General features: G+C 46.5%; 1 protein-coding gene across 2 annotated transcripts; it reads right to left on the bottom strand.

Annotated features, from left to right (window-relative positions):
- Positions 1-2,229: 2,229 nt before the first annotated feature.
- STX4 (syntaxin 4) lies at positions 2,230-19,407 on the bottom strand. Of its 2 annotated transcripts, none has more exons than XM_083470807.1 (11): positions 19,276-19,407; positions 12,250-12,360; positions 10,976-11,075; positions 9,350-9,424; positions 9,092-9,162; positions 8,890-8,998; positions 5,712-5,788; positions 5,486-5,623; positions 4,700-4,810; positions 4,154-4,289; positions 2,230-3,695 (listed from the first exon to the last, which is right to left on the bottom strand). In XM_083470807.1, the coding sequence occupies exons 1-10, from the start codon at positions 19,303-19,305 to the stop codon at positions 4,206-4,208; spliced, it is 906 nt and encodes a 301-aa protein (XP_083326933.1). In that variant the 5' UTR covers positions 19,306-19,407; the 3' UTR covers positions 2,230-3,695; positions 4,154-4,205. The 2 variants fall into 2 exon arrangements, with proteins under 2 accessions (XP_083326933.1, XP_083326934.1); XM_083470808.1 differs by lacking the exon at positions 19,276-19,407 and adding an exon at positions 15,523-15,559.
- Positions 19,408-25,930: the final 6,523 nt, after the last annotated feature.

The raw sequence follows: 25,930 nt of genomic DNA, 5'->3' as shown, positions 1-25,930 counted from the left end.
TCTTTGGGGTGGGAGGGAGGCTTGCACCTTCTCACTATTGCATGTGTATGAATTAATGGAACAGGACTAAAGGTGAGGGGAATACAACCTATAAAGTGTCATTAGGACTTAATGTACTCAAATGCTCCCTTACGAAATACGTGTTTGGATGGGTGGCAGATTAAGTGGCATCATCTTAGGGCCACTTCTTTAGCAAGACACTTTTCTTTTGGCAAGTGAGTCGTTAGTGAATGGCACTGCATTAAAGCCCTTTGGAAAGAGGCCAGATCTTCAATTAACACATTCCACACAACCCAAATGATCACTTAAAAACTAGAGAGTTATCACCAGTCAGTCCTATCTGGAGTTAGAACCAGCAATGATTGGCAAGCGCAGAATATGTTCTGCAAAATGAAGGTGATTTGAGCTGCTTCGGGACAGGGATAAGTCTCTGGGCTAGTTTATATGCTTGGCAGAACAGCAAACCTCTCTCTCTGTCTCTCTCACACACAATATTTTACGTTATAAAAGTGATTAGACTGACGAGAAAGCACATTACATCTCAACTGGAAAAGCATGTTACATCTTCTTTGAAATTGCTGTACCAAATATTCAGCCACAAATGTCAAAAAGACCACACGGTCCACATCACAATTTAGCCCCCCACACCACAGTCTTCAGTAAGAGGCTGAGGCAGGAAGTGGCAAGAGAGGCAAAAAGCAATATACGTCAGAGCTTACCACGGAAGAAACAAGTAGAAAGAAACCTTAAAGTAATTGGGAGGGCAGTGGGGTGGGGGTGGGGGGTGGGGAGAGGAAGAAGCTTACGGGAGACTCAAGCGTCTCTCCTCAGACCAGATTTTCTCTCTATGCTTCTGTTACAAGACCTTGGACGCAGGGGACGCTACACAGACAATTTGTTCTGCTTATTGCCTTTTTAAAATATGTGATCATTTAGAACTTGCAGGGCTGAAACTTGCAGGTCTCTGTGTGTGTAAATGCTGAAGTTCTCAGGATGCTTATGTCCAATGCTACACTTTACAGAGAATGACTGAACTCAAAGTTCTTTTAGGGCACCAAATAAAAGACAATTTCTTTGTAAGCCTATATATATATATATATATATATATATATATATATATATATATATATATATCCTTCCTTGATTTAGTTAAGAAAAAGGACATGGTGCCCCCTACTGGCCAACATAAAGTCCAAGCTATTTCTATTAAGAGCTCTCCCCTCAACCCATCCACATAAGGAGCAGTAGTTAAGAAGCAGTGCTTTTTTTTTCTTTCTAAAAAAATGTTTAGGGGTACTCTCATTTTCCTACTCGTATTGAAATACTCCCCCTCAATGAGGCCAAACCTAGATTCACAAAATGTTTAGGGGTATGTGTACCTCCAGAAAAAAAAGCTATGGTTAGAAGCCAAGTAACACACTTCTCAGTAGCACAGGAGGAAAAAAAATTGCTTTGTTCCTTTTCATTACTGGTTCGGGGAATATGCTTTCATCAAGTTCCTCCCTACCCTATCTCAGAATTGAATTGGATTCAATCTTTCTCAGCCAAGAAGTGTTTGTTAGCAACTAAGGTGATATTGCTTTGCTGGGTCCGAGGGGTCCTCTGTGTAGAACCTGGTGTTTCCCATTGTGAGCATGTAAAAATGAGAAGAGGAAACACAACCAAGGCTCCTTCGCAGATTGTATCTAGCTGTGTTTATCTTCCCTTCACGCTCAAGGTGCTTTCTGGGGAACACAGCAGTGTAAAACAGCTGCTCTCTACAATGGCTCTTGAATTACATTGGGAAGAGGCATTTAAACTTGTACCTTGGGGCGATACTTTAAAATGCAGTTTGAGACCCCTCTTCAAGAAAGATCCCTCGAAGTATCCTCTCCTGCCTGTGCCCCAGGAGCAAAGCACACTCATAGCCGGCTACCATTTACAAGAGAAGCAGGGGGGTGGCAATGAATCACTACTGAAACTATGGCTTCTTCTGTGAGACAACAGCTAAAATGAAAACAAGCAGAGAGGTGTCAAACTGGAATTAACTTGTTCCAGGGTCTCAGAAGTTCCACAACTTCACAGCTAAGGCCTGGAATATGTGACGCATTAATAAATCTAAAGGTTTCAAGCGTACATGCAAGCGTAACTCTTACTCCTTGCCAAGTTATTCCCACAGCATCCAAGACTGACAGAATGGTGGGAAGGAGCTTCTCGCATTGGGGACAACAATGAAACCACACCTTTGCAGACATTCTAGAAAGTGCTTTTATTTTTATATTACAAAATAATTTGAGGCAGGCTGCTTTTCTTTTCTTTACATTCAATCTCCAAGGCAACTGGAACAGTTTGCTAAATGCTTTGATCTGGACAAGTCCTCTTTTTCCAAAGTAGAAAAATATCAAATTTTCAGGAACAAGGCCAAAAGGTCCTGGCTTCCATTTTCTCCATGATTTCCCAACCCAATTCAGCTAGATTTGCAGACAGACAAACCCAAGGGGCTCTGACTCCTACTCCTTCCTATAACCCTCCTTTCAAGATCTGGATCCCCCCTAGCCCCTTGGGCAAGTTTTCCAGGTGGCTAAGTCAAGGCCTGTGATCGGGTTTCCTGAGGGAGCAAAAAATATTGTTTGTGTGGTTTTGTCCCAATACTTTTTAAGGTTGGCACTGGGATTATCTCTCATTTCATTGTACAAAGAGAGAAGAGAGACCCAAAGAAAAGATTAAGATAATACACAGGGCTCAGAAGGGCAAACAACCCCTAAGGCACCAGGGACCTGGCGGCTGGGAGGAGGGCCACACAGATGAAGGAGGCATGGAAAAAATGTCAACTTTAAAACTGAAAGCAGAAGGCAAACAGCTTGGTAGAAACCAATAGAAGGCATTTTAGCCATGTGAACCCGGAGGTCTTGGCTTGCTGCCCTTTGCTTCAGCTGAAACAGGCCCCATGTACTTACTAGAGGCCTCTAAAAATCCAACAAACAAGGTCAGGATGAAGGCAGTAGGTTAGAAAAAAGTAACAGAGCTGCATGCTGCTTCCCTCATAGGCACATCTAACAGTGTTGAGTTTGTGGGTATGAAAGACCAGACATATCACCACCAAGTTCTGTACAATATCCTTGTAAAGATGTACAATATACTGTGTGATAAGGGGGAAAGCTTTAAAAAACTGACATGGCTTGTAGCAAGATGCATGATAAAGAACTACGACAGGCAGAGGAGATTTTAGAAGGCAGGAACTACAAAAAGGGTAAGGAAAACTCACAGCTGTCATGATCAGAATGGGAGAATTGGGGTTCCTCAAGATGAGGAGCCATCTAGAATTCATTGCAAGGAAGGATACTGTTAAGGAGGAGGCCAAGACAGGAACTGACCATTTGCTTGTGGGTCAAGGCCACAGAATGCATTGGGGGAGAAACACAGGACCCAAACGCAAGCCACGAAACAAAACAAACTAGGAAGTCCAAAATAAACGCAGCAGAGACTTTGCTCTAGAATAGATCTTGAGAGTTACAGGCATCTGGAAACGGTTTTGGATGCAGGGAAATCAGGGGCTTCTTGTTTCTGGGCAACAGGAAAGGAGGCAGCCATAGGCAGCATGTGCTTTCAGGACTGGGCGAAAGGCAGGATGCATCTCCTCCAGCCATCTATCAGTGCAAAGGCCTCCCAGGAGAGGGCAGACGTTCCAGAACCATGATGAAGCCAGAGATGGAGCCCTGAGGAGGGAAAATTCCAAAATTCACAAGAAAGGAAAGAACTCTTCACTGCAGTTCCCAACTGAAGCCCTTCACCTAGCAAAATAGCTCTCCCACCACTCCCTCCTCCTACCTAGCCTGTCTAGGTGCCATTGCAAGAGGCATAAGGCATTTGAAATGCAGTGACTTATTCCTCAGCCATCACTAGTTGCAGGCAGCACCTCTAGCTCTGTCATGTGGCGCAGACCAGGTCAGAAAGAGCTGGAAATGACTACGGCCCACCCATGTATAACAGCAGCAAGAGACTGTTGCAAAAGTGCACTGGAACTGCATCAAGCCTGTTGTAACCCAGAGGGAAGAACCTGCCTTGGCATGAGATAAGGCACCTCTGAGCATGAGCCTCTAGAAGCCCAGATATTGACCATGCCTCTGCCCTCAAACGTGCAACCGTTCCTCGCATCTTTGTCCCCTATACGCACCATCGGGCTCCAGCAACGCAGCACGAAGGGAGAGGCAGAACTGGGAGCCCTCCTAGCCAACTGCAATGGATACACCAATGATGACGATGATGATGAGCACCGTGACTGTCAGGCAGATGGCAATCATGAACTTCTTCTGCAGAGCCCCAAAGCAGAGAACAGGCAAAAAAGGTGTTAAGGCAGATGGCCAGGGAGAGAGGTCTCAGCTCCTGCTATATTTTTCGTTCATCTGCTAGCCACAGGGAGGAAGAACAAGGCACTCTGACAAAGCACCAAAACACTTTGGTCACGGGAAGCCTTGCTCAACAAGCCTCCTCCCCTCCCTTCTTCCGAGATTTCATCAGGCATTGCCCATCATCTCAAACATCTATTTGGAACAATAAAGGCTTGCAAGTGCTCTCCCTCCTTAAGTCAAAGCAGATGTTCCCAGGTTGCCAACTTTTGCCATTTGCACAGAACAGTTGCATGTAAGCATGATACAAATGAGGTCTATTCATTTTAAAGGAGATACAACCCAAATTTCTCCAGTGAACACAGTCAATTTACCTTGCGAGCTTTCTTTTGGTTCTCTTGAGCCATATGGAGGTGGACCTGCCCTTTCTTGACGTAGTCCTCTGAATCCAGGATGTTCTTCTCTATCCTGTCAATCATCTCTCCCTAAATGCAGTCAAAGGGGTGGGGGTGAGGTATGAAGAAACCTCTGAGTTGAATGGGAGAGGGGTGGGGTGGGGAGAAGAGACAACAGACAACTAGCGCTGGGGCAAGGGCGGGTGGCCAGGGAAAATATGTGAGGGGGGCAAAGAAGCTTCCCCTGGGTAGGTAAGAGGTGGGTCTGGGTCTGCATGGGGCCACTAGGGATAGAGAGAGAGAACAAGGTCAAACAAAACAGTGAGAGTACATAAGAAATCATCCAGTACAGGCCAGGAAAAAAACAAAGGTGAGCACACCTCAAATTCTAGCAACCTCATCATAATAACTAAGCCCATATTAAATCTGTGTAAAAACTCCTAGGAGGCACGGATGGGAAGTGTATTTGGCAAGAGGAGTGACGGAAAGGAGCTTGAAGGCTGGTAAGAAGCCAAAGCAGAAACAAGATGGAATTGTGAGTTGACCCCTTCCCACCAGGGAAGGAAGAATGAGGAAGGACTCGGTGCCTGCAGACAGCACCTGTATCTTCCGGTAGGGCTGGGAACGACATGTGTCTGTTGCCAGTCAGTGCAGAGAACGCCGAGCTAGTTGGACCAATGGTCTAACTTGGCTTAAGGCAGCTTCCTGTATTCCCAAGAGCACCTGGATCCCAAGTACCTTCTTTCTCCTCCCCCACTGCCATACCTGCAGCTCCACTTCAGTGGCCAGGTACAGGAACATTTCGTGGAGTTCCTGGATGCTGCGCTCCAGCTTGAGGATTTCACTGTGCCGTGTCTCGATTTCGTTCAGAGCCTGCTTTGTCACTTGCGTGTCCTTCATGATCTGCGGGGAGCAAGTGCGGCCGGATAAGTTAGCCGAGGGCCCCTTTTCTAGCTGATGCTCTCCCAAGGCCTCGCCTTCTGGTACTCACATTGGAAACAAACACCTCCGTCTGACCACTCTCCAGCATCTGGTCCAGCTCTTCATCGGAAACTGCCCCGCTGTTAGCTGAAGGGGAATGAAGAAAGCAGGCTCAGCACCAAAGCAAGGTTTCCTGCCCAAAATAAGAAGCAAAGCCAGACTCCCTCACTCTCGGCAGCCTACCTTGAACCCTTCCACTACCCCTCCTGCCTAAAGGCACTAAATCCCACACACCTCCAAAATCGGAACTCAAGGGCCACACAGCACCACTATGCCTGTTACTTGGCTGTGGTGCCACTAAGCCTTCTATCATGATGTACTGCCTAGCTGAAGGGAAGTGAAGCTCTCTGCCTGAAGTCTACTGTCAGGGGCTTGACATTTTGTGCTTCTAAACTCCAACATGCTGCATTCTTCAATGGTGGTTTAAATATTTGCTTTGCTTTATTCTAGGTTACTGAGGAGGTTTTCAAAACTTTTTACCTTCGGGGAACTGATTCCACATCAACAGGCCTAAAAAGCATTAAATCTTCCTTCATTTTTTACAGTGCAATCCTATGCATGCTGGCTCAGAAATAATTCCCAGTGAGCTCGGTGGGGCTTATTCCCAGGTAAATGTATACAGGATTGCAGGCTTAGCGCAATCCTGAACTAAAAGATTAACGCAACTTTAACAAAACCCACTGTGGATATGATTCAGTAGAAAGAGAATATACATTTATAAATAAAAATAAAGCTTCCAAGGTTTTGTGGAGCTCTGGAAAAACACTAATCTTGTTAGACAGTTTGGTATCTTCTCTTCCCTTTCCCCCTCTATATTTAGATTTTTGCCTCAGCTTTATGTTAAAGTCGAGTATAGATGAAATGAGACACCATAGACACTGATGGTGAGGACCAAACCAAAATCTAGACTTTACAAGGAGGGATTGGGCTGATGCTGAGTGATGGGCCGTCACTGACCAGTTATTAAAAGCTGTCCTAAAAGTGCCTCTCTAGCTCCTAAGCTTTTCTGCAAACTGTTCACATATTTGCAAGCTTTCCTCCTCTACAGTGAGATGCAGACAGTTTTATGGTGAAATATGAAACAGCCTACTCTCTGCAGGCAGAATACTGGAGTAGGGCAGGCTTGGGGGCTTCCAGGGTAAGAGTTCACACTTCTTCCCACACCGCCTTCACACCTCCTTCCACAGGGCTGGTAGCGAGGACCCAGCTCTTCAGAGTTTGTTTCAAGCCCTGCTTAAATATTAGTGGTGCCTTTGGTGCACATTCGCTAGAAAATTGTTAAGGGGGATCCCTGATACAGCTCACGCTTTCCTGAAGATTGTTATTAAATCTTAGCATCACACACACTCCTGTGAGGGATTTCAGAATGGGGATCTTCCAGCTGCCCCTACTCCTATTCAGCACTCTGCACAATTGGTACCTCTTTAGCTTTCAAATTCATCTGAAGGATGGGGCAGCTGGATTAAAGGATATTTCTTGACAAACCATCTTTATTTGCTGTTGGAGACTAGGAGAGCCTTTACATCAGGAATTTCAGACAACGTTCTGGTTTGTGTGATCTGGCCTATCTGAAATGAAAGGAATGCTGAAAAACCTTCCTCCCATTCCCTCCCCTCATTTGGCTGTGAAACCCCAGGCCAAGCGTGCTTTGTGCAGCTTACCCTTCCAACTCTTCTGCCTTTCAAGGTCATCTTCCTTTAGAGGACAACAGACAGACGCTATCCGTCTCCACAGGAAGATGACTTGGCCCACGTACAAGTAGCAGCATGTCACTGAAGCTTTATATATATATATATATAAAACAGTTTGAAAGCAAAAGGGCTTTCAAGATTTTACAATACCTGCGAGGTGGAGGGTTCAGTTAGGAGCCAGGGTTGTACTAACCCTTCCCCACCCCCCACCCCCACAACAGGATACCTTTGAAACTGCTTCAGGAAGAAAAACTTGCCTGTTGGAAGACAGCCAGACTTTAGCAAAACCAGGTCTTCTAGTACTGATTTTTTTAAAATGCGCATCTTATCTACCCTCCTCTTCTGGGCCCAATGCCTTCCCAATTCACAACCTACAACGCATCTCATTACCGGCAGGTGTTTGTCCGCTGCTTTGTTAACCCTGTACCTGAAATTAGTCACAGAAGGGAGGAAATGGGACAAATCTCCTCCTCGCAAAGACCACCAGTGTTCTCAACTTCCCCCAAACTAGTAATGTTGCCAGTGCTCCCCTGCCCTGTGTCCCAAGTTTTGGAAATTTTAATAGTCCCCGTGCAGCGTGGTAGCTGAGCCTAGGCTCCACAAAAAAGTGCTCTCAAGACCAATATGCATAGTCATTTTCTCCAAAGCATAAAGAGCTATAGCTTGCCTTTGGGCCAGAGACATGCCTGCAAACACACAGGAGGAAAAATGAAAGCCTCATCTGGCTACAGCCTGAAGTCACTCTGATAAGACAACTTGGGCAGACTTCGCCATGCTAGGAATCACTGCAGCTGTATCCTTGAACTGCTCAGTTCCGCTTGTCTTTCTCAGGAGCACGGGCCTGAACACACACTTGCATGGATGGGAAAGAATGTGTGCAAAAAACAGCAGCTATGAGCTTGGAAGTTGCCTGTGCCATGGTCACAGGCTTTCTCTTTTTAAAGCCAATGTAACGTATCCCCTGCTCTGTAAAATGACTCTGCATCTAAAATGTGCAATGCAAATCAAGTTTGCATGCTTGTTTATTTTGCATGTTTTCCACTTCTGCTAGCCGATGGAAAGATAGTGTAAAGAACAGGCCTTAAAGACACATCATCTGACCAGTGGAAATGTTACATGTTTTCAATGCCCACTTCCTAAGATCTAGGAACTTGCTTTATAAACAAAATCAACAAAACTGCCAGAATCCACTTATACAGAGAGATTGCAAAGAAATAAAACCCACGTGTCCCTGACCAGCATCACAAACACAACAGCTCATGCGTTTCTGGGACATCTCTAACAGCAGCATTGTGATAAGAATAGGGCACCATGTCCAAGCTTAGGATACTCATCTTAGCCACCAGGCAACCCAGATGACTTTGGGCAAATCACAATCTTCCCAGCTACCTTAGGGCTGGCACCATGACTTTTCTAGTAAGTAGGAACCTGGCACCTGATTTGGCACTGAAATGCAGTTATCTCTGGAGCCAGTGGGAAGAAAGAGCAGACACTCACTGATCTGCAGCTGTCTCCTGATGCGCTCCAGATTCTTGTCTCGGTAGTCAGACTGCGTTGCATTGCACTGGTTGATCAGGTCCAAGAACTGTTGGGACAGGATCCCATGCTGAGGCAGAAATGGAAAGAAAGGGTTAAGGACACTTCTGTGGCCTCCTCCTCCTCACCAGCACCCAAGCGAGCTAGCTGGGCCGCATCTGACCTGGGTTCTCTTCATTCGAACGTTGATGGAGTTTTTGTTCTCATCTTCCCCATCCTTCTTGGGCTCAATTTCTGTATTAAAAAATAAACAGGGCTGCAATCAAGCCACGCCACTTTCTACTGGAGACCGAGAGAAGGCCTCCTCCTGGTTTCAGTACAATGAGCACACAGACAAAGCTGGAGAGCAGAAGCTAGGAGGTCCGACATCCAGCACTCTTCCCTTTTATGCATTAAGGCCCAATCCTCCTCCCAAACTCACTTTTCAGGCGGGTCCGAATGTCTTTTGCCAGCTCCTTGATTTCCTCACGTAGCTTTTGCAGGTCTTGCTTCATGCCTAGAAAACACCAAGGTTAAAAAGTCAACAGCTGGGATTGTGCCAGAGAAGAATTAGATGACATCTGCATGTGGCTTTTGCTAAGGTGTTATGTATGTAGGTGCTTCTTTGCCACATCCCTTTCCCGCAGGCCATTTGGTCAACTGAAGGGAACACGGACTACAGTTGCTCTGCCCGCATTCAATCCACTGCTAGGCCAAATCATTTCTTCTTGAAGAACACTGCAAAAATGGCTGTTTCTCCATATTGCTTTGGCTAAAGCGCCATGCTTCCACCTGAACTACAACCTCAAGTCTCCTCACCTCAATGCAAAACTCCTTTGTCGATATTACTCATTTATCCTGTTTCTCTGACCACATTGATGCCTATCTTCTGATCCTTTCACTGGCTTTCCAGTCCATTCTACCTGTATATATAGAACAAAACCTTTGCCTTTACTTTTAAAGCTATCCATGGTCTTGCTCTGCTATCTTTCAGCTTTTGTTCTTCAATATATCCCACCAACAACTCCACCCATTTCCCCTGCTGCCCTCTTCAAGAGGGCCCTTCTTCTGTGAACTTGGCACAACATGCTCATTCAACTCTCTCCTCACCCCTTCTCCTGTGTGCATGGACTTTGGCTTTTCCTCTTATTTACTTTAGAGTATTTCTATTCTGCCAACCAATCAAAGTTCTCAAGGCTGCTTACAATGTATTTCAATCCCACCCCCCACCCCCCGGTTTTCTAATGTTCTAACAATTGGCACTGTGCAGCTACATCTTTTGACTGGGAACTGACGGCTGAACCACCCATCCGAATCCTCATTCCTAATTTAACCAAGTTTTTAACAATGCAGAATAGCACTTGCCCCTATTCACTCCTTCCTACCCTTGTCTGCCTTTCCATCCTACTGTTGTTCCCTTGCTGTCTATTTTAGGCTGTAAGCAACTTTGAAGCATGAATCTGTCTACTGTGCTCATGCACACACTGATGGAACAGTATAAACTGTCGCAATCCATAATTTGGCCTGAAGGCACATAATGCAGTATCCTTGCTAAACCTAATCAGGTCTAGTCTGGTCGGTGCTTTGATTGGAGGCTGCCTAGGAATACTATGTACATTAACGTGAGTTCTACAGAACAAAGGTGGGGGTATACATCAATTATATTTTGGAAATTTGCTTAATTTCTATGCATTTGGACACCTCTTAAAATATCATAACCAATTTTTGCATGATGGCAATTGAAACCAAGAAGCAGGTTTTTGTTTAGATACAACTGGATTTCATTTTGAATCAATACGGTACACAGAATCTTTTCAAACTATAATTCATAAGAAAAGCAAGATATGAGGCTGCTAGGAGTAAACAGCAATGTGCACTTTGCAACAAGGCAATTCTAATTATGCACTACTTTAAATCATGAAATTTAAATACCACTAAACTCTGCCCCTAAATTTTACTATTTTCGCCAACTTTTCTTGGCCACTTACCTCCAAGAGCTACTTTGTCCAGTTTTCCCCCAGCCCATATCTTCTGCTTCACCACCCGCATTCCCCCACTACAGACTTACTATCCTCAGGGAGGGGTGTGGCCAAAATGGTAGTTTGATGTTTCTCTAGATCTTTTACTTTGCTTCCCAGAGTCTTCAAGGCTTCACGGATCCCACGTGTCTGAGAAGGCAATAAAAAATGATACAATGAGAAGGAGCCAATTCTAACCAGCTGAACCCTGACCTCATCTTGGAGCAACATTCGGTTATAGAAGTGCTGTCAGTCTCCTACCCTCCCCTTTTCCACTTTTCTTTGGGGATGGTTAATGATAACACCCCAGAAGAAGAAGAAGAAACACATTTCCTTTTCATTGTCAATGACCCCCAAATCTCCATCAATTCAGCGGGTTGCCAATGAAGAGGTATCTCCATAGTATGAAACCCACTCATATCTCACTGCGTATAACTACAAGCCACCAGCACAGGGAACTGGCTGACTAGATCTATTTACGTAAGCAGAAAGCATAATGTGTCTGCTCCATAGGGTTCTAGAAAATGCTCACGTGATTTGAACCCTCAAGAAATCACACCAAAACACTACTGTGTGCGGGCAATACTGATGCAGCTTCAGCTTACCAAAAACTGTTCACGGATGCCAGAATTCAAATTATCTCCTCTTATTTTATTTAAAACATTTCCTCCCATACAGCTCACAGCACATTAAAAATAAAATACTATTCATAAAAACAGGAACATTAAAACTGCATGATATATAAAAAGAACACAGAAATTCAGCATAAAACCAATTTCAGAGGGAATGAAACTATTAAATGATTGGGAAAATAGAAGTTTTTTGTCTGGCACTGGAAAGAGAACAAGGCAGGCAATGGGCAAATCTTCCACAGCCAGGGCACCACCAAAGCGAAGGTGCTCTCTCTTTCTCCTGTTGCCACCTGCCTCACCTCATTGGGTGGTGGAAGCGGGAGGATGGTCTCCAGAGCTTAACATAAGGAAAGGAGGACAGGGAGGTAAGCACGGTCTTATTGTTCTTCAGATGTGCAGCCAAAAGATCTCCAACTCCTCTGACACATTATAGCAACAAACCAATAGCATGCAATAGCAACTGTAGCAAGAAAAAAGTCAAGTGATTGTGGAAGAGTTTCCATGGGATAGTGAAAACAAAGATGATCATGCTGATAGATGCCATTGGTAGATGGGACGTTGGTAGATGCGGGATGGGACAGGCTTATGCGTGTCCCACCAATGCACACAGCGCCTTGGAATGCACACACACACAAAGGAAGACAGTTTTCAAGTCAACTCCGCACATGCTTAGAAAGAAAAGATTGTGGTACCGTTCGGAAGAATTCGTCAGTTGGATCTGGAGAGCCATTGGGTCTTGCTGATCCTGGCTGTGGGACCAGAGTATCGAGTTCAGTCTCTTCACAGTCCGAGTCGACATCCTTCTGTTAAAGAGAGATGTAGAGGGAAGAGATCAGATGCACCAAAGCACTCACTGCACACGTGTTGCAGATGACGGGGGGGAAACACAGACAAAAAATCCCACACTGCTCTTAGACAAGATTCATTTTCATTCATTTACAAACATTTCTATCCAAATCAACTTCCAAATCAGCTAACAATTTAAAACCAATATTTTCAAACAATTTTTTCATTCCCTTTTGCATAGTACAGAAGACACATGTTCTAAGAGTGAATAGAATCTAACATTCCATGGTTGCTTAAAAGGCTGACTTGGCACCAGTCAGCTGTGAAGAACAGTCTTGTGTATTCTGTTTTTCTCCCTATTCTCTATCAACACACACTGTTGTACTCTTAGACTAATACAGAACTTTTGAGAGCTATGGGCATCTGTGAGAAGATGTGCAATTGGCACTGGATGTTCATCTGCCCATAACTGCATGTGGAAAACTGGCATGTAGATCAGGTACCTGCTTCTATTGCTGGATGAGATGCATAACAACGTTGTAGACATATAACCAGTGTTAGAAACTGAGATATGAAAGCTAGGAGTTAAATGGTACCTTAAACCTAGATTATGGGTGCAACAACGGAATGTCTAGGCGCACTTTTTATAACAAGGATACAAAGCTGAATATGAGTGAACTGCAGCTAAAATTTTATGTTCATTTTTCACATGGCTTAGTCCTTCTCCTGCCCACCCCCTTAATATTCTTAAGACTCTTCTCCAGTGAGTAGCTAGAAGTGCGGAAGCAGAAAAAGGTCCTCCTTTCCTTCCACTCTGCAGTTTTAATCTGAAATCTTAGGCGCAGTACTACGCCCAGAGCTCAGAAACTGCTTGCACTAATGAAATTCCTTGTCGCAAGATGTGCCTAGAACAGGGGTCTGCAACCTTTAAGACAAAAAGAGCCACTTGGACCCGTTTCCGAAGAAAAAAAAACTGGGAGCCGCAAAACCATTGGCCTACCAGGGGTCCAAAACAGGGACGTCATCTTCCTCCTCGCAGTCGTAGACCTGCATGCGCGCCACTGCCCTCCGATCTGACAGCGGGCGGGAAGGTGACGTCGGGACGGTGCGTGACTAATGCACGCACCGCCCCCATGCGACGTCACAGCCAGTACAGCGCCCGCCACAGTGGGGAGTGTCGGGGCGCACAATGCGCCTCCCCTCGCTAGTATCTGCCCCGGAGCCACGGCAAAGGTGTAAAAGAGCCACATGCGGCTCCAGAGCTGCGGGTTGCCGACCCCTGGCCTAGAACAATGAGAGTTTCAAACACTGCATATAATGTAACACACATTTCACTGTGTGGATGCCAACCTGGTCACTACATTTTGCTGCACAATAAATCTGACCAATTTTTAAACATGTAATCTTGTACAAAAGTGAGAAAAATCTGTAACTGGGAAAACAAGTTGGACACTGAGGGCTTCCTCTGTTGGAGAACACTCTTGCCTCAGTCTTTAATTCAACATAACAAAAAAAAAGTGTTTTGCTCCTAGATTGGAAATTTGCTATGACACATACAGTGTTACCTCAGGTTAAGTACTTAATTTGTTCCGGAGGTCTGTTCTTAACCTGAAACTGTTCTTAACCTGAAGCACCACTTTAGCTAATGGGGCCTCCTGCTGCCACCGGAGACGATTTCTGTTCTCATCCTGAAGCAAAGTTCTTAACCCGAGGTACCATTTCTGGGTTAGCAGAGTCTATAACCTGAAGCATATGTAACCTGAAGCGTATGTAACCCGAAGTACCACTGTACTACTCATGAAGGATTTGGGATGAAAACCTCAACCAGCGGGGCTGGGATGTGCCTCTGTGTACTTTGGCTGAATTCTGCTCCAGCTCACTTGGACCTCAAATTTCTTTGTGTAAGTAGCAATGGCAACTTTTGCCCCCAGTTGAGAAGATGCACAACACAGGTCTTATTAGTAATATGCATATAGGCCAGGGTTCTGTGGGAGCAAATCAAACCTCAAGAATGTGACCTAGGGTATAGAATCCAGTTCCAAAAAACCTTTCATTTGAATAAACTTTAAAAGCGCAACATCACTAGCTAGTTTCTAGCTCTCATGGTTGATAAGAAATGCTTGAATGTACATGTTCAACACCAGGTGAAATGTCAATAGCCAAACAATGGTTGATCAAAGTTTCTAGCAGCTGGGGACAAGGCTTCAGCACCCTCCATAATTCCATGTCCCTCTATTTCATGCAAAATATTTATGCAAATGTGCACTTTCCTGTGCTAGAGATCCATGCTGGCTGAAGCTCTTTCTAATGCTGCACTGTAGTTACAAGGCAGTGACAGCATTGTCATTTGAATTACCTTTGTGCAGAATTCCATTTAGTTTGCTTTTTTAAAAAAAGAATAAAGATAACCCTGCTTGTGAGACACTTTCCCAAACAGAACTGTTATGAAAAGAACCAACTATATATTCCAAAAAGTAGATGACTCCAGAAGAACTATGGTGGCATCTTTAAAACTAATTCATTTTAATTGTGGCATAAGCTTTCAAAGGCCAACAATCTTCTTTATCAAGGTAATCTATATAGGTAGTAGGAACATTACTACTCTTTAATTAGGGCTGCAAGCTTTAGCCAATTAAACTTTAACCACAGATTATGATTCAGCCCCTGCTTAATTGGAATATACCATTGTGCATGGTGCAGATGTGCCAGCTCACTCCCTTCCTGTGTCAAATTTGACAACGGACTTGAAAGGAAAAAACAAAACTAGCAGCTATTTTGTATATTAGTGTGAAACCACCCTGGTTTCCTTTCTAGTAAGAACGACAAACATCTGAAACTGACATGAGAAGTCAGTAATATGTTTCCTAAATCTGTATTTTCTTGCTACTGATAAAGATGGAGAGACAAAGGGACGAACAGTCAGGGCAGAGATACTGAAATCTTAACAAAGCAAAGCCTAGAAATTTCATGTTTATACACTGGAGCTGAAGCATTCTGGAGGACAAGAAAGGCAACGGGAATACAGCCATAGTGTTGTTTGCTGACACCGAAAAGCATCTTAAATGTAATGCATAACTAAGTGGAAGGTGACTTTTGCATTAAGCCATCTGCAAACACTGTTCAAACCCTGAGACAGAATCAAACTTGGTCCCTCTATCTCTCCCTCTCAAACCACTTACCATTTTGGAATCTTGTAACAAGTGAGTCCCAAATGTAACTTCCTAATGCAGTGTTTCCCAACCTTTTTTGGGCAAAGGCACACTTGTTTGATGAAAAAAATCTCGAGGCACACCACCATTACAGCCCCGTGACGTCAGCGCGCAGCGTCACGCCGGGAGGGACGCACGAAAGTGTAACTTTCAATTTTTTCCCCTCCCCTTTGCCGGGGAACCTCCAAGCTTTGGGGGTGGGGGGGAGGAGGCAGCAAAGCGAGGGACTGAGGGACTCCTCCAACGACAAGGGTTGGGGAAGAAGAGAAAGGGCTATTCCGCTCCAGTCACGGGAGGGGAATATGTACTGGCCCAACTGGTGTGCGGTCTTCGGAAAGCGGGGTGCGGGAAGGAAGCCTAGGCTCGGGGTCATAGAATCATAGAATCATAGAGTTGGAAGAGACCACAAGGGCCATCGAGTCCAACCCCCTGCCAAGCAGGAAACACCATCAGAGCACTCCTGACATATGGTTGTCAAGCCTCTGCTTAAAGACCTCCAAAGTAGGAAGAAGAAGAGGAAGAAGAGTTTGGATTTGATATCCCGCCTTTCACTCCCCTTCAGGAGTCTCAAAGCGGCTAACATTCTCCTTTCCCTTCCTCCCCCACAACAAACACTCTGTGAGGTGAGTGGGGCTGAGAGACTTCACAGAAGTGTGACTGGCCCAAGGTCACCCAGCAGCTGCATGTGGAGGAGCGGAGACACGAACCCGGTTTCCCAGATTACGTGACTACCGCTCTTAACCACTACACCACACTGGCTCTCATAGGAGACTCCACCACACTCCTTGGCAGCAAATTCCACTGTCAAACAGCTCTTACTGTCAGGAAGTTCTTCCTAATGTTTAGGTGGAATCTTCTTTCTTGTAGTTTGGATCCATTGCTCCGTGTCCGCTTCTCTGGAGCAGCAGAAAACAACCTTTCTCCCTCCTCTATGTGACATCCTTTTATATATTTGAACATGGCTATCATATCACCCCTTAACCTCCTCTTCTCCAGGCTAAACATGCCCAGCTCCCTTAGCCGTTCCTCATAAGGCATCGTTTCCAGGCCTTTGATCATTTTGGTTGCCCTCCTCTGGACACGTTCCAGTTTGTCAGTATCCTTCTTGAATTGTGGTGCCCAGAACTGGACACAGTACTCCAGGTGAGGTCTGACCAGAGCAGAATACAGTGGCACTATTACTTCCCTTGATCTAGATGCTATACTCCTATTGATGCAGCCCAGAATTGCATTGGCTTTTTTAGCTGCCGCGTCACACTGTTGGCTCATGTCCACCGGGCGCAAGGTCCACCGACCTCGGCGGAGAAAGGCAACAACCGGAGCCGATGACCAGTGGCGTAGCGTGGGTTGTCAGCACCCGGGGCAAGGCAAATAATTTGTGCCCCCTAACCCGTGGATTTTAGCACTCGAGTGCGAGCGCGCCCCCCCCAAGATGTTGCGCCCGGCCCCCCTGCACCCCCACGCTACGCCACTGCTTCAGGTCCCCCAATAAAACATTTGAGGGGGCCAGTCCCCCAGTTGATGGGCATTGCCAATGTGATCAACTATGCAGGGCGGGGTTTACTTGCCTCCCCCCCCCCAATATCATACTGTATTCACATTGGCACCCCTGATGAACTCAGCGGGGCTTACTTCTGCCCCGCAAGCCTTTGCACCTCCGTGTCTCCTTTCCTCTCTATATGTAAGAGGGTGAAGGTCAGGCTGGCAGTGCAAATAAGGGCCCCGCTGCTGAAGGCCTCGCCCGCCGCGACCTCCTGGTCCACGGGCAGGGCAAGAAAGTGCCTTTTCCTTGGGGGGGGGTCTTAAATTTCAAACCATTATTATTATTATGAATATCTAATGTGCGTGGTTTCTCTACCTCCACCGACGACTCGCCACGTGCGAGGAGGAAGGCGGGCTCCCTTCACCTCCCCGTCCCCTCAAGGGAAAGGGGAAACGACGTGAGGAAAAGCGACGCGGGACAGCGAGCGAGGTTCTCCTCAGAGCCTTTTCCCGCCGCCCCCTCGCAAGACAGCCCTGAAGCCGAGCGCAGAGTGAGGGGCGGGGCCCGGCAGAGTCTCGCTGCCCCCCAACGCCTCTCGAGGCGGCATGAGGGGCGCCGCGTCAAGGGCGCCGGCGGGCGCAGCGGCAGCTCCTGTCAGGGCACGAGGCGGGCCCGGCGCCTCTCCCCCACCCACCCCGTCCGCCCACCCATATCCCGCTCAGGAGGGGCCGGTGGGCTGGCAAGCGCCTCACAGCAGCAGCACCAGAGAGGGAGAGAAGTCCGCCTCCCGCTGCCGCCGCCTCTTCATCCCCAGCAGCAACTTCCCTGCCCGGCTCCCCGCCGCCGCCGCCGCCTCCTTCTCTCCCTGCTTTGCAGTAGCAGCCGCCGCCGCCGCGGCACACCAGGCAACATCTCACGGCACACTACTGTGCCGCGGAACACCGGTTGGGAAACACTGTCCTAATGTATCATCAGTTATATTCTGGTTCTTTTATATTTCTATCCTACCCTTCCTCCAAAGATATCAGGGCAACAGCCACAATGATCCTATGAGGTCCGAAAGGCTGAGAGTTGACGACCTAAGGTCACCTGGTAAGATGCATGGCTGAGTTGGATTGTACACATTTTCCCAACCAAAAGTCTGGCACTATCCACCACCAGTTGCTGCCTCCCAAGACGACAGACCAATGCAACATCCAGTGGCGTTATTTGGGGCTGGGTATCGCTTTGGTGTGCAATATTGCCTTGCCCAAATGAGTTAACATCTCCAACTTCTTTTGATCTCTGGAAATTCCTGGGGCCCTAATGTGTTCTACCCCAACTCCTTTCCATGGTGTTTCCACTAAAACATTGGGGTGGAGTAGTAGCTAAGAGAAAGCCTATGAAGAGAGCAAATGAGAAGATGAGTGAAGAGGGAACCAATGCAAGAAGGAACAAGGGAGTGTTACGTGAATATGGGGGACGAAAGGAGCACAGTGTGAGGACAAATGGGGTGCGGGGAAGAAATATAAAAATGCTGGGAGGCAGACTATGGAAAAGGGAGGGCAGAGATGAGGATACTCTCAGGAGGGCAACCCAAAGAGTGGATGGAATAATGAGGGTGACAGAGAAGGGGAAATAACCGGAGGCAGCAGGAGGAGGATACAGGGATGAAGAGAGCAGATAATCAAACCCAGAACTGGGCTGGGGGTTGGGAGTGGCGAGTAGGAAAGTGGGAGACCATGATAACGGGAGGGACGGAAAACAGCGCCCCCCACAGGAGCCTGAGAGGAAAACGCGCATTTGGAAAGGAAAGCTTTTGACTGTCAAGGGGTGGGGAAGTTTGAAATTTATGAAATCCAGACAGCGAATAACAGAAACGAAAATGGCAACTCCTGGCTGTGTTTTTGGGGTGGGGGAGGTGCGCACCTGACACCCTGCGGGGGGGGGGAGCAATGGGGCCCCTCGATGCCGTCGGGGTCAGTGAGGGGAGGTGGAAATCGGCCTTCAGAGGTCGAGGGGCCAAATTTGGGGTGAGGTTTAGGAGACCTAAAATTTGGGATGAGGTTTAGGGGGGATGAGAAGAGCAAAAGGGACTGCGGGGGGGAGGGGAGGACGAGGAGGCAGAGAGAACGAACAGCCTATAAAAGGCGAGGGGAAAGCGGCGCGCGGGGGGAGAGCGTGAGGCGCAAAGGCGGCACGGAAAGGGGAGGAGCAAAGGCGACCGTTGTGGGCGTGGCCAGCCGCGCGAGGAATCTCACCCCTCTGATCTCGTCCGTTCGGTCCCTCATAGCTGCTTCCCCCTCCTTTTTTTTCTTTTTCGCACTCCCGGGGACGAAGTGGCGCGGGGGAGGAGGGGGGGAATCAGAATGGAGGGGCAGGAGGAGACTGCGCACGCGCGCTGGAGGTCCCTCCTCCTCCTCTTCCTTCGCCGCCGCCTCCCCCTCCCCCGCCTCTTTCTTCCTCGCGGGTAGGTTGCTTGAGAGGCAAAAAGAAGGGGGGGAGAGAGAGAAACACGCTCTGTCGCCACCTAGCTCGTACTGCGCATGCGCCTTCTGGCCCCGCCGCTCGGCACGGCGGTTTTCAACCTCAACCCCTCAGCTAGTGGAGAAGCAACGGAAGAGGAAGGCAGACACCAGGGATTGATTTAGTATGTTTATTGCTATTACAGAGTCTACCCGGGACCCGCTTTTTTCTGTCATTCGGAATCATTACAGCGGAGGATTTTTATTTTTTTTAAAAAAAGCAACAGGAGGAGGCGGCGACTTGGGACGCCCATAATGAATGTCCATAATGACTTCAATATGGCCGCTGCCGGAAGTTCTTCTGCCTCTACCGGATGTCGTTTTTCATCGGCTGGACATCGGCTGTCATTGAGAACCATAGAGCTACATGTATGCGTAGAGTGTCCCACTAATTCTGGCCAATGCTCAATTAATACAGTAGTCCTTTGCTAAAAAAGCAGTGTCGTGTGGAAATGATTTGGAATGTGCAGCTCCGAATTTGTTTTTAATGTAACCGCCAGTTTTGGGATACAGACTATTTAAATTTCGCACAAATTTTAAATGAATTAAAACGGGCCAATAGGCAACAGGTTCCCCTTCTCACCTATGGAAAATGCTAGACTTTCCTCACACACCACCACCTTTAAAGGTAAAGGAACCCCTGACCATTAGGCCCAGTCATGGCCGATTCTGGGGTTGCAGCGCTCATCTCGCTTTATTGGCCGAGGGAGCCGGCGTACAGCTTCTGGGTCACGTGGCCAGCATGACTAAGCCGCTTCTGGTGAACCAGAGCAGCGCATGGAAACGCTGTTTCTCTTCCCGCTGGAACGGTACCTATTTATCCCTGCAGGGCCTGTAAGACTGAGTTGTTCCACCTGGCCTTTGGCTTGGAGCCAATTTGATTCCCTCCCTCTCTTTTTCCTTTTCCTTCTCCTCCTGCGATGAGGCTACATTTTAATGTTTCATTATTTTAATGTATTTTAATTTGGTTTTTAAGTTGTAATCATTCAACTTGTTTTTATTATTGCTTGTAAGCCGCCCTGAGCCCGGCCTTGGCTGGGGAGGGCAGGGTATAAATAAAAATTATTATTATTATTACTTGCACTTTGACGTGCTTCTGAAATGCTAGGTTGGCAGGAGCAGGGACGGAGCAACGGGAGCTCACCCCGTCGCGGGGATTCGAACCGCTGACCTTCTGATCGACAAGTCCTAGGCTCTGTGGTTTAATCCACCACCACGTCCACCATCTTTAGTTCACAAAAATTCAGCTGGTGAAGCCCAAAATGCAGGGGCTGTAATGGGAAATAAATCTTTGCCCACTGAATTTCTGGCTGTCAAAGCTACTACATGAACCTTTGCCAGAAAAAAAGTTGGCAACTCTTTGTCTCCATTGGTAATTTGGAAGAAAGTTGCTTTGTTCATTTTCCTGTCAATGTACTATAAATTACTAATAATGTATGTTCTGTTCATCCCATCTCCAAAAGGACATTGTAGACCTGAAAAGGGCACCCAAAATGATCAGGGCACTTTGCTTTTGAGGAAAGCCTAAACACATTGAGGCTTTTAGTTTAAGAAAAAAAGATGATTAAAAGTAAGAAATATTTTTAAAAAACACTTATTAAGTGGTGCATACTGTAGAGGATGCAGCTAGAAAGAAGCTTTTCTCCTGCTGCTGTAATGTTAGAACTTGGGATCACCCAGTGAATGAAACTGGTTGGCCTTGCAGTAGATTCAGGAGAGGGAAGAATGGACAGTGTCAAGATGTGTCCCGAAATTCTCCTTTTAGAACGTAAGCTGTAAAATGAACACCAGGGTTTCCTGTGGCAATGGTAGTAAATAGCAGAATCACTTGTTAATTATGCTCTGAAAGATTGGAATAGATTAGTATTAAAAATATGAGAGAATATTCCCTATTGAATATGTGCAACCTTTATGCTCTGAGATAGTACTACATTGACTACCAGCTGCATCTGGTTGGCCACTGTGGGATAAAAGATGGAGTAGATGTAAATGGACCTTGGGTTTGATACACCAGATCCCTTCTTACAGAGTGTGCTTCATTAGTAACAGAGTTACATCTACCCTTCAGATATTTTTCAGAGCAGCTTGCACAACCTTCAGGTTAATGAAATAATTTGTGGGAGTCTTCAGAACAGCCCTGGGCATAGCGTGCTTCTATAGTCCAATGTCAATTTATATTGGCTTCTGCACTTCAGTAAAGTGTACAGGTATTCCATAAAATAAACCCTATTTAATTTTGGGATTTAATATCTGCAGGACTTGTAACCCTGACTCAGATTTGTTTGCCATGGCAGATTTGTATGTTTCATTTTGAATTAATTGTTTTCTGTTGTAGAATCAGTGGTGTTGCCTTAAGACAGGCATCCCCAAACTCGGCCCTCCAGCTGTTTTGGGACTACATTTCCCATCATCCCTGACCACTGGTCCTGTTACCTAGGGATGATGGGAGTTGTAGTCCCAAAACAGCTGGAGGGCCGAGTTTGGGGATGACTGCCTTAAGAGCAATCCTATAGCGATATCCACTGGGTTGAGTAGGGTTAGGATCCAGTGGATCTCTGGCTGAGCTGGGAGGTTCCCAGCACAACTGGGCTACACCAGCATAGCTCGTCATCCTTGGCTCAGCTGGAGATACCTGGCTCAGCCAAAGTCTGGCATATCTTAAACTGGCATAAGCCCTGGAAAAGGGGCGTTGGGTGGCGGAACCAGAGTGGTGACATAGGCTGGGTCCTAAACGTGTTGGCTTGGCAACCCAGCGTAAGTTAAGCCAGCAAAAAAGGGTGGTGTCACCCAAACACTCTTTTAAAGCCTCATTTTCCCTCTGTCAGGCTTGCGCCAGCTCAGTCAGAAATAGCCCTGCTCCTGAATGGATCTGCTGTACTTTGCACCAGCTTAATTTACATCAGTTTGTTTTATGCCAGCTTCTTGTAAAAAGGCTGATCCCTTATATTAAGTAAGGCCATTGGTCCATCTAGTTCACCATTGTCTACACTGGCTAGCAGTGGCTCTCCAGGGTTTCAAACAGGGTACATACCTAGCCTTACCTAAAGAAGTTGGAGATTGGAGCTGGGACCTTCTTCCTGCAAAGAGAATGCCGTAGCGCTGAGCCATGGCCCTTCCCCGTGCTCATCAGTAAAGAGGGTGAGCAGGTGTAAAGAAACACAAAGGTTCATTGTCCTTTGGCTAGCTGTGTGGCATACATACTGACAGGTGCAGGTTTATCAAGCTAGGCTTATAAAATCTGTATCGGCTGAAATTTCTTCATCTATGCTGCTCTTAAAAGTGGCACTGTCCTCCTTTCCGTTTTAAATAAACCAGAGATAGGTTTGCCTCCTTTCATTGAGCTGATGATCCAGGAGGATCAGCTGCTATTTCTTCAACGAGAACTAATGACTAGGCGATGTTTCCTTAATTAGCAGTCTACCTGCAGTGTGGGATCTAAGAAGAGTGTTCTCTTGGTGCTGGGACATGGGCCAAAAAAATAAGCAGTTTGACTTTGGGCAGATGGAGAAACCAGGAGCTTTATGAGTTCTAGCAAACACCTGGGGTGTGTGCCATAGCCTTGGAGTGTCTGCATGTATTTGCACTGCAACTATTCCTCTTTGAAAATCTGCTGCAAGATGAGCAGTTGTTCTGCCTGCTGTTGGGGGGTGGGGGTCTGCTTATAGATTTGTAAATAAGCAGAGTCTCCAGAGCTCCCTCCCTTTCATATCGCAAGGAAACAGACTCCGTAGAGAGGCAAACCTCCTATCCTTTCTATCAGGGGAGTGAGCCGAGATGCTTTCATTTTTGTGGTAATGTCTAGGTTTACTGGGGTCTCTCTCTGTGTGAAAGGGCTTGGTAGATTGTGGGTGGGGTGTTGTTGTTTTTGCTGCTTTGCAGGTGGAGGGGCTTTGGCTTGTTGTTGCTTGGAGGACCGACGGAGCTGGAGCCACCGTGCGTCAGGCCAGTCCCCTTGCTGGCTGCCTTGGCAGCTTGCCCTGGCTGTCTGTGTCAATAGCGCAGCCGGTGACTCAGGAGGTTGCAAAGCTCCGTGACGGGAACAGGGATGAACTGATCCCTGCAGCCAAGGCGGAGGAGGTGTGTGTGTGTGGGGGGGGGGAATTAGTGTGGTTCAGAGAGGCAGGATAGGAGGAACTGTCTCCTGCAGTAAGGGACCCAATGTCTACTAAGGTTGCAGTCCTAAACACATAAATGAGAAAGTCCCATTGAACACAATGGGAATACTTTCTGAGCAAATGCACATGTACTTGTACTGTTAAAATGGGGGAAATGGTGTGACACAGCTGCATGGCGGCTTATGTCTGGCTCTAGCTTTTGTTAGTGTGTGTTGGTGTTGGTGAGATTATTATTATTATTATTCATTTCATTTCGATACCGCTTTATATTTTTCAGAAAGCAATCTCAAAGCGGTTTAGAGCACATGAAAACCTCAAATTAAACAACCCGGAATAAAAAAATTACTGTAGAAAGTCAAACTATACATTCAAAGCAACACAATTAACAGGGAACTAAAAAATTATCTTAAAGATTTCAGAATAAAACATCACAGACGAGGTCAACTACAGAACGTGCAACATTTATCACAGTTAACAACGACAATTATATCAAACACGTCGAAAGAAAAGATTGCTAAAGGAAGTCAAATATAAAGTGCACATTTAAAACAGCATAATTAACAAGGGAATAAAATACAACTTAAGGATAGGAACCTGTCAGCTGCTGTTGCTGCCAATCTTGCCAATCATGGCAGGCTGCAGCTGCGGAAGCTCAGGCTCGATGACCTGGGTCTGCACTAAGAGACAGCCAATATATTTCCATCCATGGGGTGAAAAGTACCAGGTTGTACCCCTGCTCTCACAAAATTGTTGGAGGGCGACACCCCACTGGGAAGTTTCGTTATGTGAGCATTAGTGGAACAAGCTGTGATGCTCTTGTACAGGTTCAAGTTGCTAGAGAGCACAAGGAAGGGGTGAGGAGAGTTGCTGTTCCACTCAGGTCCTGCCTTCAGGTTTCCCATAAGCCTCTGGTTGGCTGCTGTGAGAGCAGGATGCTGGAGTAGTTGGCGCATGGACCTGTTCCTGCAGGGCTCTTGTGTTCTTATGTTCTGGTTCACTTTAGTAGTGCTTGCATAGGAGAACCTTTGTACCTGGTTGAAGGTCGTGCCCTATAAGCGGTGCTGGATTACCTAATAGGCAGATTCAGCATGTGCTTTAAAAAAGAAGAATTCAACATTCGACATTTCAAAGAAAACACTGAAGTGAAAAATCAGACATCCTTACACTCAACTGCACACCATTTCTCTGTTCCCTTTTTATTAGTTATCCTCACCAAAACCAGGAGGCACCCTACTGGTGTAGATCAAAATAATATGAGGAAATCAGATCCTGCCATGTGTTTAATATTCTATTTATTTTTTAAAAAAATATTTGACAGTTCAGTATTGCCCTTATTGTTACCTGTGAAACACCTTTATTCCCACCCCCACTCCCACCCACCCCCAAATCTGATGCCTGAGGCCGACTGATCTTGTTGTCCAACGGGGGGGGCGACCTCCTTCCGGTGTCCGACTGCAGTCCCTCTGCATAAGTTATGCATTTCTGGCGCCAAGCCCTGCGTGCTGTTTCATTTTCAGGAAACTATTCCTGGCAAGTTGGGAGCTGTGACACGTTTTTTGCTCGGCAGTGGAATCTTCCTGCCAACTAGGGTAGGCCTGAAAGTGCTCGACTCCCAGCAGACTTGGAATCGTGATCCAGTCTCCCCAACACACACACATACAAAGTGGAAAAATGTAAGACATGCTTCGAAATCACCAGATTTGAACTCTGCAAGAGATTTGTGCATGTTTCTTTGGACCAGCTTTGTGGACTGAGAACAGTACAGGGACATGCTGCCACCATAAGTTTCCAAACTCGGCGTCCTGCTTGCGGAAGCCGAAAACATAATTTCAAAAGTAACAGGAGCTGAGATGTCAAATGTTCTTTTTTAGGTAGTTTGTGGGATGCATTTGCCATGAAGCACACATGGATCCCAGCACACATGGAGCACATGAAGCACACATGGATTCCTTAAGGAACGCAGGGTGAGGGGTGCTGGGTCACTCTCCTGTGGCTTAGAACTAGGAACTCAGCTGAGGGGAGCTAAGAGGCAGTGTCTGTCAGTGGGTAGAGCTTGGTGTGGTATGCACGGAACCCCCTAGTGGCATTTAGTTAGTGCCAAGAGTGACAGTGCCTGTGCTTAAGGGGTGGAGCTTGATGGAAGTGGGGGCGAGTGTAGACTCCATTTTATCCTCCTAACAACCTAGTTAGGTAGCTTATGTGGATAGATTTCAACCCAAGAGCTCTCTAGCACTGCAAACAGGCACTTGTCTGGCTATGGAGATTTTGCAAACTGG

This window comes from Podarcis liolepis (genome assembly GCF_965112155.1).
Source record: "Podarcis liolepis genome assembly, chromosome: 13".
Lineage (NCBI taxonomy): Eukaryota > Metazoa > Chordata > Lepidosauria > Squamata > Lacertidae > Podarcis > Podarcis liolepis.
This window is presented reverse-complemented; position numbering and strand designations above follow the sequence as displayed.